This window comes from Xiphophorus hellerii, chromosome 3 (genome assembly GCF_003331165.1).
Source record: "Xiphophorus hellerii strain 12219 chromosome 3, Xiphophorus_hellerii-4.1, whole genome shotgun sequence".
NCBI lineage: Eukaryota > Metazoa > Chordata > Actinopteri > Cyprinodontiformes > Poeciliidae > Xiphophorus > Xiphophorus hellerii.
The window spans coordinates 16,553,582-16,566,075 of NC_045674.1; the positions used below are offsets into that span (position 1 = coordinate 16,553,582).

Genomic DNA, 12,494 nt, shown 5'->3' on the forward strand with positions numbered 1-12,494 from the left:
AGGGCAGTGAACTCCACTTGAATTGTTTGTCTCCTCGTTATGCAATGATCACACACATTAGCATGGAGTGAATCTGCTGTGCTTTAAATGTGTGCCATCATGCATTCTGTTCAGTCTGTTATTTTGGATAACACTGCTCTGTTCATGCCCTTCAACACGAAGCTGCTGTGTGGGAGTTACAGCACGCAGTGTGTCGGGAGTGTACGTTTGCACGCACCCTGGAGACGCGTTCCATTATGTATATCGGGGTAAGTCAAATTGAACTATCTGCGGGACAATAAAAGCCTCCACGCTAAGGTGCTAGTTATCATTTACATGACGGTCGACTCTGTTTGTGTTCAGTTGGGCAACAGGTTTTATAATAAACGGGTCTCTGGGATGTTGCACTTTTCCTTTATGGATATGACACTTTATGTGTGACCTGTCAGGGATTTGTTGAGGTTTTCTCTGCTTCTTTGCTGCAACCTGGCAAGAAATTTCCTCTATGACTTAGACGTTACACATGACTACATTTTATTGTTTCCTGTGCAAAAGCAGTAAAGAGAGCTGGCAATGTCTTGATGAGGGTTATTATCAGAGATTCACCAATTAGATGCAATAAGTCTGACTACCCTAATCTAGGAGTGGACTTAAAGTTTTGTCATGATATTTTGAGATATTCTGATGAAGATAAAAACGAACTATTTTATTTTATTTTGGGTAATAAGTCAGGAGAAAATGACATGTTAACTAAACAAAATGTATTAGAAATAAATAAACAAGCACATTATGAGAATGTTTAAAAAAACTATTTTATATTTTATTTTTAAAAAGATTTCTTTAAAATGTCAGCGTAGACTCAAGAACTGCATTCACAATTAGTTTTAGCGTTTCAGGCCTTTGTGGTTTCAGTTCATCATTAAAGTCGTTTAAATGGAGTATATTTCAGCTGTGATAGTTCGCCTGCGGTGCTCGAATGAATGAGGTTTAAATCTAAAACGTCTCGTCAGGAAAGTGGCTAGAAGTGTAAATGTGAAGCACGTTCTGCTGCCACATGGAATCTCGAAAGGATTCAAGTTTTTCTCCCAAGTTTCCATATAAATCTGAACAAAAGTTTCTTATTGATTAGATTCAAGGCTTTCAGATCAACACGTCTACTTGAGACAGAAATGTTTGGTGGCCTAGCAACCATTGCCAAGCAACTTCCTCTAAGCTGCTGGCCTTGCTCGGCTTTACTAGCACAAGACGCCGCTTGCTGCCGGAGGACGGCTGCTTTTTGGCGGCATTGTTATCGGACACGTGCCCAATAGATGATCGTCCCTCGCTGAAGCAGGATATTGATCTGCATCTGCGTCTGACGGGCACAGAGGTCATATTCTGCTGGGTGCATGTATCCGTGTAAAGCCCCGCGTTGTTGTGCTGCCAATCCCCCCGTAATCCAGACTGCAGCTCGACGGATCAGAGAGCGGCAGCATGGAGTGAACGAATGAAAGTCTTACATCTGGATGTGTGGAGAGGCTCTCAGCTGCTGATGGAGACAGACTGGGAGTTTACTCCATGTGTGATGAGGGGTGACATTTTCACTGATGCCAGGTTATTCTAAAAAGATACAATTAAAATCTTACAATGGAAAATGTAATAAAGTGTTCATCCAGGTTTTTACTTTAAATTTATTTAGATTAATTATTGGTTTTACTAAAATGCAGACGTAGGCACGGTCTTTTAACATGTCAAAATAAAGTGAGTGAGCCATATCCTGCTCTTGTTGATAAAAAGACAAAAAAGATGAAAAATTTAGGATATGGTTGACTGTTTTTTCTCTTTTTTTTTTAAATCTGGCAAACCTGTAATGAAGTCTGTCGCAATAAGCAAGAAATCGCGTCATAAATTAAAATTGGCTCAATAGTTTCCATTCTGATGATTAATATTTCTTGAAGGGCAATTCTGTTGTGTATGATTTTAATTTTTATTTTATATGTTATCTTTGGTTGTATTTTATTTTGGATGTTTAAAATATTGCGCTAGGCGTTCTTTTAAGAAATTTGTGTTAATTGGTCTAAAGGAAGTCTTTTAATTTGCACTATAATTCCATTGTCAATATAAAAATGGTCTCAAAGCAACAATATTATCGCTTATCACAGTAATTACTGGGACAATTTATCGTCCAGCACATATTTATCGTGACAGTTCCATTTTTCTTTTACATTTAGAAATCTACAGAAATCCGACTGCTTTTCTTATTTCGTTAAACTATTGTGTATTCAGTGTGCTTTTTGTAGCTGGTAAAAATAAGAAAAAATTGTTTTTGCTATTATAATTAGACAAAAATATTTGGACACCACTGTTGTACTTGGTATTCATTATTAATCTAGGAACAGGCAGCGTGAATGTAAACTCCAGGTTTGGTGGCTTTTAAACGAGACACACTGCAGCTGATGGGGAATAATTTGTTGATTGTTGACTAAGAACCCAGTTTTTCCTGGACAGTCCACTGGGATTAATATCTAATATTTCACCCTGGTAATAAAAGCAGACTGTCCTCTGTGATTGGAATTGGAATCCAATCGATATTGATTACCCTTCTCTCATCCTTTAATAATTATTTGCTCTTCTCTGCTGATCTGAACCTAGATAGTTTAAAGCTTTGTAGTAATAAAATCTGAAGTTAAAGTAATATTTTGAACTTAAATGTTCTTAAATTAGAGGATCCTTTTTCTTCTTGTTTAAAATCAAAACAAGAAGACAGAAAATATTATGGTGTGCTGCTACTGAAATGTGAAATGAATAATAAACATTAATTAGAGGTTTGATTTGAAAAGATAATTTTCAGCAAAATAAGGAGGTAATTTTGGACAAATATAGGGTTTGATTACATTATTTTCCATTTTTGGATGAATATAGACAAAAAACATTGTGGGTGGAGGATATTTGTGTTTTCAGACTTCTCTCCTTTTATCCATCCCACAAATTGTTCCTCCATCCACTCAACTATTCATTCTGCCCATATTTAATATTGAGATATCTTCCATAAATATGTGTTTAAATTTAAAATTAACTTGGAGTCTGGATGAACATGAACTGGACAAATGTGTAAGGTGATAAAGTCCACACCACAAAGTATTGATTTAATCACACAGTGGCATAAATCAAAAAAAAACAACACTGCAGCTTCTAGCACATTCACATTGTGTATTAGAGCTCTGTATTAAAATAAATACTGTCTTAAAATAAAATGTTTTGGTTGAATAATCACCACAGTTTGCACCTGAACAGAGAGCAATGTGAAAAAAGTAGGAAAAAAATAGCGTTTTAGGGTCAAACTACAGGAAAAAATGTGACCTTACTAATCAGAAAGTGCACCTGCCTTCAGACTGAACCAGATGTTTGTAACCTTGGCAGCAAGAGGCTGGCTATTGGTTGATCATAAATTAACCAGTTCTGAGAAAAACAGCCTTATGACAGAAGGAAAAGTCACATTTCAACGATCACTTATTCACCTTTAAGTCTGGATGGAGAAAATTACGTCACAATTAAAAAGACGAGTTTAGTTTTAGTTTGTTCTATGTAAAACACACAGACACACAAAATAACTTCGAAAGTCAAATAGAAACGTTCAGAAGTGTTGTATAGATCGAAAAGGTATAAACTGAAGCTTTACACATGCTCACCCTTACATGTTTATTACAAATAAATAATCTCCTCTCTTTGTAGCTTTCGTGTTACAAAAATTAACAGAATACACAGGATCAACAATTAAGTCCAAACAAGACAAGGTTAAAAACTAAGTAAATCACCATTACCAAGGTTTCAGTCAAATTTCAAATATTCATGTCACTGTGTAGCTTTCAGTCGTTTAATTCCCTTTTAAACTGTTTTGCTTTTACTTAAGATGTTCTGGCAAACTATTTCACAGAGATACACAACTTTTTATTCTTTTGCTTTGTATATTATTTGTGCAGTCTTAAATTTGACTAGATCAGCAAACTTTAATACTTTAAAACAAAGCGTTGGTGTGGTTGTTATATATGTGACTTACATCTATTTAAATGTAGAAAGTTTAGAGAGAGAGGTGAGGACCAGGCTGTTTGTTCGTGGTGGTGACTGTGGCCTCGTGCGTTTCTGGGAGAGTAGAAAGAAAGAGGTCAACTCTCTCTCTCAGCGTGCATCCATCAACATCCCCCTGCTGCCTGCAGCTGGCCTGAGCGTCCCGCCCTCCCTGGCTCCCCTCCAGCACTTAACGGGGATTTTAATGTAGTCTGGTCATCTGTCAGGCAGATCAGATCAGAGCTGTAATACACAGCAGCAGGTCACACAGACGAGGCCGCAGCCCCGTCCATAAGTCTCAGAAAAACAGTGAAAAATAAATAAATAATTCCACGATTTCTGTAACAACCCTCCCTTTCAACAGATTGCTGCTGCTTTTCTCGTGCGTTTTTGAAAATGAGGATCACATGTTTACGAGCCGATGTTTACATCATTCACAAAATACTGACAGGTTGATTCAAACGCAGCTTATTGTTATAATACTGTGACGGCCAGTAGATCTGAGTGAAATGTTCGCTCTGCAAAGATAGCATCGAACGAAGATAAGCTGCAGCAAACGGTTCCGCACATAATAAATCAGCTGCCGTGTTTGAAGCCTGATTCTTTGATATCAAACTCTGTTATCAGTTTGTGGAGCCACACCTCGTGTCTTTCACCGTCGGGCCTTGTCGTTCCTCACTGCTCACCGTAGAACCGGTGCTGCTCAGGCGCAAAAAGCATCTTTAACTAGGAGCTGTGATGTTGAGTTTGCATTTATTCTGAATGATTCCTAATTATTTTTTAAGGCCAGTAATAAGTAAAAAAAAAAAAACTTTAAAATGTGTTAAAATATTAATTCTCCTGCCGATTTGTTAAAAAGAAAAACGTTTGATTCTGTAAACAAACTTTTAAAACATCACAGCTTTATGCTTGAGTAAAGAGAACGCTAAGGAAAAAGTAGGATTTGCAAATAATTTATTGTTCCTTTGTTAGTCTGTGTTGTAATGTCTGTTAATTATCAGCCAGGAGCTGGAAGCTGAGCAGCGATCATGAACAGCGGATCAGAGCAGCGATGTGCACTTTCTGATCTGTAAGTGATCCTATAATTATTAAGAGTATCTCAGCACAAGCGCTCCAAGCATTTCAGAAGATATCAGCATGGTAGCTAATTGAAGTTCATTCGTTTTATTTGTTAAATAGCAGCAGGAGATTCAGATTTTAAAACCCAAGTTAGGATTCTCTGGGCTCATTTTCTTTTTTTTTAAGCTGGTGAATTAATCCAAATCCAAATAATTGCAGTATTTTAATTTAAAGACAGCTTCGTTTATAATTCTTAACTGCATTACATCTGAATGAGTAAATTTAATTAGAAAAATTACTTAACAGCAACATGGTGGGCTTGCTAACAAATATGCTTGGAAGTTTCTGGACCCCTTCCAAAAATAAGTGGAAATCCTTAAAATACATTTTTATTGCTACTAATTTCAGACTGGAAGAAGTAAAATTAGCATTTAATATGAAGGGAAATAAAACATCAACAACTATTGACGCCCCAGTCTCTGTAAACTGTCAGGGGTCTTTGTGCAGGAACTCTAAAGCACACTTACTTACTTCTCTAACCTCTCTGGGTTGTTCAGCGCATGGATTTTTTTGTGCTAAAGATTTTAATGATCGATAATCTGTTCATCCACTTTGCTTTATTTATTTATTTTTTTCCCTCCAAGGCAGGTAATCCTCTGCTTGTCGGCCTCTTCCCGACACGTGCCGCCTGCAGTCAGATGGCCGCTGAGCTGCTGTACAGAGCAGAGCTCATGATTTTACGGCCCACCTCTGCCTCACAGATGCTCAGAGAATATTCTTTTACTTCTGTCACAGTAGCTGTCAAAATGTCTGCAGGGTAAACAAAGTGTAGGAAAAGACTAGAAGAGAACAGCCTAATGTTTGTTTTTTTGTTTGTGTGACATTTTTATTCAATCATGCAGAGAAAGAAGACAGTTTATAATAGCGATGCTTGACAAGATGTCGACTGTTTTTCAGAAAAGAGGAGAACAGATGAGTAACGCAAAGACTTTTCTTTGTCTGCCTCCTTTCTGCTTTTAATCATACAAATCACAGCAGTGGAGAAAATAACTTAATTTGTGCTGCACAACTTTCTATAGTCAGCTTGTATTTAAGTGAGAAAGACTCAATATGTGTAAAGAATGAACTAATTCGCAACTTATTTTTGTAATGGCATCCAGTAAAACATTTTTCATGATCATCTGTTTTAGTATGATTTCAGGCATAAGAGCGTAGTAAAAGTAATTTTTTTTTAGTGACAATTCAAGTGAAACTGTGGCCTACTAACACATAATCACAACCCTGTGCAGCTGTAGTATCTACAGAGGCTTTTTTTATCAAATAAAATCAAGCTTCTTTCTGCTGTGCATACAATTATATAGCAGAAAGATGAAAGATTGTTTCTCCGGGGTCAGAATAGGAAATTAAAAACTATTTAAAAGGTCTAGTCCTCTAGGACCTTCCATAAAAAAACATTAATACCTTCCAGATATAATATTTATGCCTTCTATCTTATAAAATTTGACATTTCAACAGGTGTACACCCAAAATTGAAATTGAATTCTTAATAGCGAGCTCATTCTTTTATCAGCGTTAATTGAGTAAACCATACAGTGTCCATGATGTCTGTGAATTTATACATCCAGTCAATACTGCCGTGTATCCATCCATCCATCCATTTGTGTATTAACTCATTCATCCATCATTCCGGCAATCCATCCGTCCATTTGTCCATCCATCCATCTCTCCATCGCATTGTTCATCAATCTATTCGTGTTTTGCCATCTAACAAAATATCCATACATCCAAAAATCCATCTCTTTGTTCATCTTTCTGGTTGTTTACCGTCCATCCATCCCTCCTTTCTTCTTTTTCCATCCAAATGGTTTCCATATCTAAAACCTGACCAAGTAGAGATATTTCCATAAGTAGAAATTTAGTGGACTATTAGAGACTCTGTGAAATAAGAGCTTAATTTTTCCTGATGTGGATGCAGAGGTTGTGATCTAATACATTAATATTACTTTTTAGTTCTTAACATTGTATAACAGCCAATTAAATAAAAATTTGTTCCATCTGAATGTGGAAAAGTAAATTTTAACAGTAAAAAGTTTAACACGCCAATCTGCACTTACATTTGAATAATCTTTAAACGTGAAATAGTTGTAATCTTCGCAGAACTGGATTGTTGAAGGCTTAGATTCCTCAATCTCTTTTTGGGGAGGAAAACTAACAGATGAAGCTCCTCTCTCTGCCATGTGGACGTGAATCAAAACAGTACGCCCCCTATATAAAGCCTGCAGGGAAACCCCAGCAGAGCACAGAGCCGCAGATTACTGAGGCAGGAGGCAGAGGACACCGAGACGACACGCCAGCTGGACAAGTGCTCCGGGATTTACCGATCTTTGGCGATGCACAACTTACTTCACTTCAGTCAAAAAAACCTGATGAAGAAACACTGCTAATGTCATACCCAGTAAAGCAGATTTTTTCAAAAAAAGACTTACTTTTGGGTGCGTTTTCCCCGAAAAAATTTGTTTAAACACCATTCAGAGGTTTCACCGCGTCACCCTAAACCACCACCATGCTCTCCAGTGTGCGGCGGCACAGCCTCCGCCTCCAGACGGAGCTCCACCGCTGGAGCATCTGCGACCCGGGCAGCCACCTCCTCCCGGACGGCCTCCTTGCCCGGGTCCCTGCGTGCATCTCCCGCTCCAAGTCCTGCGCCAGTTCCGCTGGCGAGTCGGACGGAAGCCGCGGGAGCTGGTCGTCATCGGACTCGGTTATCTCCGTTGACTCCACCGGGGGCTCGGTGGAGCCCGGGAGCCCGTACAGGGTGGTGCTGCTGGGGGCCAGCGGCGTCGGGAAGACGGCGTTCGCCAGCATCTTCGCCGGCGCAGCGGACAGCATGGACAGCGACGACTGCGAGCTGTGTGGAGGTATGACATGTTTAAATTACTGCAACAATTCAAAGTTTTAAAAGATATTAATAATTGAATTACTAATAGGGTACTTTTTTATTAGAGTAAAACTTAAAATTCATGTTTATTTCCAGATGAAGTGTCTGAGAGGGAAATTGAAGTTGATGGAGAGACTGCAACTATACTCCTGTTGGATACCTGGGATGCAGAGGTGAGATACTGTATGTTGGCCACATTTCAGCCTGGATCCCTCACTGCACTCACTGCCTTTCATTTAATCAGTCAAGTTTATTTGTACAGCACATATCAGCAGCAAGGCAGTTCAAAGTGCTTTAAAAACATCACACGGTTACCAATTTGAGAACAAACATTACAATTTATTTAGATCCATCATCAAAAACCTCAATATGGCCAACGTTCCATTGATTATGGTTTAAAGGAAACTCTATCAGATGGGTTTTTAGTGTTTCAGATTTTAACTCTTTGTAATCTTTGCAGAAAGGTGATGAGTGGACCCAGGAGCGCTTCATGCAGATAGGTGACGCCTACCTGCTGTTGTACTCCATCACTGACCGGGCATCCTTCCTGCGAGCTTCAGAGCTCCGGATAACCCTACGTCGCTTTCGTCCTGCCCGGCACACACCCATAATCCTGGTGGGGAACAAGTGCGACCTGGTGAGGCGGAGAGAAGTGTCGACAAGCGGTAAGAAGACACCGGAAAAATTATCTTAACTCTTGAAATTGTTTTAGTATCTGTTGCACATTTCTAAGTATTTTTGACGGGATTTCATGTGATGGACTGGCAAAATGTTGCACATAAGTGTGAAGTGAATGGAAATTATTTCCAAATGTTGATTATTAGTCACTCACTCTACAAATCTGGCCTTAATGAAAGATAAGGAAGTAAGAAAGCCATGAGAAGACCTGTGTGCAGGGCTGGATTTACAAGGATGTGGGGCCCCTGAGCTGGAGACAGTTTTGGTGCCCTAACCACCACAAAAAAAATATCCTACCAATTCAAATTGCAATATAATAGGTAAAACAGGTAGTTCTATACATTAATTGATGCCTGGTAGGTTTAATACATCCCTAGAGCAGTAGCTCTATGTTGTTCCCAAAATAATTAATATAATTTCTTAATTTTCAAATACTTGAGTATTGATTATATTTGTAAAAATCCCCAAACTTTAATACAATTCATTTGGGCCTATATAAAGTATTTATTTTTTTATGAAGTGCGATGTATGTCCCAGGCCGTGTGTCATTTTGGTGACTGTCGTTTTGCACAGGGGCGCTGCTGCGCTTCAGGGGTCACCAAAACAATGGCATAAAATTTATTTCCAGTCAGCATTTTCCATATTTAAAAACTGTTCATGTGTAAACGATGTGGTCTATAACAAAGGCATAATGTGTCTGCGTACAACTCAGAAAGTACAATGTTGCATCCCTGTGTCGTTTCCCTCTGGCTGTGGAGTTAAAACGTCTTGGGAAAAGGTGCATGACAGATTATTCTTTACTTGTCAGATGTGATGTGTGGTGAGTTGATTGAGCTAAGTATGGGGGTCAGAAAACATGTTGAAGGCACCAAAAGGCAGGATGCTGGGTCAGAGTCAAACATGACTCTGTAAAGCCAGAGTTAAAATTATTACACTTGAAAGTTTTTGCTCATCTACCAGATAAAATACATCAACATTTGTGTGGTTGTGGTTTTTACAAGTTCAAAGACACCTGAAGGTTTTTGAGTGAATAATTTTGTTGTTTTTCCAGAGGCCCGTGCTTCTGCCGCGGTGTTTGACTGCAAGTTCATCGAGACCTCGGCAGCAATGCAGCACAACGTCTGGGAGGCTTTCTACGGCATTGTGAGACAGCTGCGCCTGCGACGAGACTCCAAAGACGACATCAGACGTCGCAGGCGCGTTCACTGCGACAAGCGCAGAGAGAGCCTTCCAGTCAGGGCCAAGCGTTTCCTCGACAAGGTGGTGGCGAAGAACAATCCCAGCATGGCGTTCTGGCTCAAATCCAAGTCCTGCCACAATCTGTCAGTGCTGTAGACCTAACCTGAATGCAGATGGGGAAACACCTGAGCAAATGAGATGGGTTAAAGGCTGCAGAAAAGCAGCCGTGGACGGAGCTGGAGGGACATTTCCTGCCTCCGACGAGCTCAGAGTTGGCGTTTACCTTCCACCCTCCGTTCAGGTGGAGGTCAAGGTGAAGGTCTGCATCAAGCTGTTGACAGTCTGAATGGACTGCAGTTCACAGTAACGTCATAAGTCATGGGACATGAGTATGACATTTAGAAGAAACTAAGAAAATGAAGTGATTTTTATTGTTTTATTTCTTAGTTCTTTCCGCTTCTTGATTTTTTGTCATTTACAAATGCGTAAATAACTAATAATTCCCTTACATGTGTTTTTTAAGACCTGTGTGATAATTAAACGTTTAGTTTTTATTTATGCTGCAGTGTTTTATGCGCTAATTGTAAGAGCAAGTCGATGCTATATTGTCTTTTGCTACTTTGAATCACTGTTTGAAGAAATAAAGTGACGTTTTTGCTTGGAAGAAAGCACAGCAGGCCCCCTTTTGTGTCTTTTCAACGTTGTTGATGAGAAATCAAAATGGATGACTCATCTTTAGCACACAAAAGATTCACACTAGTAGGATTTAACCGCGACACAACTGAGCTGATAAAGGATGAGTCAGGCAATGACGGTAAGGCTGAGAAACAGAACCAGTCTCCTCGGTGAGTGTCATTTCAAAGAGGGAAAAAGTTTATGAACCAGTCAGGATTCGGGTCACAGAGCGACACTGAACTTCAAGCTCAGATTCTAAACTTGAACTTTGTCTCAAAGGTGGAAAATAACTGGAGGAATCTGTTGCCAAGGTAGCATTTGCTGTGCGATCTGTACGAGGATTTCAGGGAAAGCAGGCAGATGGCTGTGAGCACGCTGGCGTTCATGCAGTCCAATCCTTTACATAACAGAGTCACTTCCATCTGAATCCATGGCTTCATCTGTTGAACCTCCAACTTTGCAGTTTGAATATTGAGCCAATCAAACAGGGATTCACCCACAGCCTGATTCTGTGGATTTGCACCGTTTTCTTAGCTTAGCTTGCAAAGCTCTTGCCTCAGGATGGGATCAGGCTTCATGCAGCATAACTACATCCACTCTTCTTGACAAAATGGTTTCCAGATTTTAACCAGAGGCCACATCATTCCCATTAGATTTTAGCTTTGGTAAATTGATGTTAGCCTGCTTTGTCCGTCCAAGAACAAATTTTGAGTGTTTCGCATCAGAAAGTAAGACTGTGTCAAAGTTGAACTATTTAGCTGCTGAGACCAAGTGCTTATTCCTTTTTTCATTATTCAATTCTCAACCATCACAGCATAATGCTGCCACTGCTGTGCTTGACAGTTCGTCTCATGTTTTAGGTGATGGAGCCTAAGCTTGAATTCTCCAAACAGCTCAGTGTTTTCATGTCTGAACATGAAGATGACTCCAGACGGGAAATGATTTGTTCGTAAGAGTAGCTGCAAATTTTTATCAAGCCTCCAGCTGTTTGTTTTGCTGGGTTTAAAAGAAAGCAATTTGAGGTCTGGATAAGTGTGAAAAAAAGAGAAGAAAATAGAGTATAAAAATTGTATTTCCAGACTTTTTAATCCGTGCTTCATTGTTAAAGATAATACATATCTGAATTTTTAAAATAATTCGCTTTGGTCAGTCAGTTTTTTCAGGTGAGTTTAACTAAAAGGGGGGTTCTTAACCAAATATTTATTGGGGTATTAGTATATATTTTTGACTGTTTCTGTAAATACAAGTTGAGAAAATCTGCAATAATACTGTCCACTCATTTTCTTTCTGTAAATTTGCAGAAGTTATTTGTTAAAATTGAATCCAACCAACAATTCAGATGAATCTTTCTGTTGTGATGCCAAACATAAAGCTTTCATTCCCACGATGGTTAAAGTCAAACCTCTCATTGGAGCTGCAAGACACGAAATAAAGATTTCCACACAGCTGCAAGATGTTTCAGATATTTGATGCTTCCGGTAAGCAGGAAGGCTTGGAGCAGCTGATGTTGAGAGCTTGAGGTCAAACTTTCTAATAGTTTCATGCGTGCTGTGACCTTCTGCACCTTGCAGATGACTTCTTAGAGTCTTATGAAGCAACAGACTGTCAGAGTAATCTGTCCGTCCCTGTGTCTCAGCGCACGGCTCCTTATCAGCTGTGCCTCCAATAGAAAATCTCCCAAGAAAAAGGGCCGAGGTCCAAAGGGCAAAGTCTGAGGGGAAATTAGAAAGATAAACACAGATCTCTGAGCTGCTTAGGAAATTCCTGTATTTCATACGTTGTTTTGTCCTGTTTTAAACTTTTGTTCACAATCAAACTATGTGATGATTAAAAATTACCAATCCTTCAAAGAATTAGCCAACGAATTGGTTGCTTTTGTTTCCCGTTGATTAAAACAGAAGAAATCTTCCTGTGTTTGAGTCAAACTGTGAAGCTTACAGCT

General features: G+C 39.2%; 1 protein-coding gene across 1 annotated transcript; it reads left to right on the forward strand.

The window, feature by feature from the left end:
* The first annotated feature begins 5,721 nt into the window (after nt 1–5,721).
* Nucleotides 5,722–10,550, forward strand: gem (GTP binding protein overexpressed in skeletal muscle). The gene is made up of 4 exons (XM_032559227.1): nt 5,722–8,000; nt 8,117–8,193; nt 8,481–8,685; nt 9,750–10,550. Exons 1-4 carry the CDS (start codon nt 7,646–7,648, stop codon nt 10,031–10,033), a joined length of 921 nt encoding a protein of 306 aa, XP_032415118.1. The 5' UTR covers nt 5,722–7,645; the 3' UTR covers nt 10,034–10,550.
* Nucleotides 10,551–12,494: the final 1,944 nt, after the last annotated feature.

Bases quoted from the DNA above. Each gene is read 5' to 3' on its own strand.
- gem (XM_032559227.1), top strand. From the start codon at position 7,646: ATGCTCTCCAGTGTGCGGCGGCACAGCCTCCGCCTCCAGACGGAGCTC. The intron at 8,194-8,480 runs GTGAGATACTGT...TAATCTTTGCAG, and splicing joins TGGATACCTGGGATGCAGAG to AAAGGTGATGAGTGGACCCA. The intron at 8,686-9,749 runs GTAAGAAGACAC...TTGTTTTTCCAG, and splicing joins GAGAGAAGTGTCGACAAGCG to AGGCCCGTGCTTCTGCCGCG.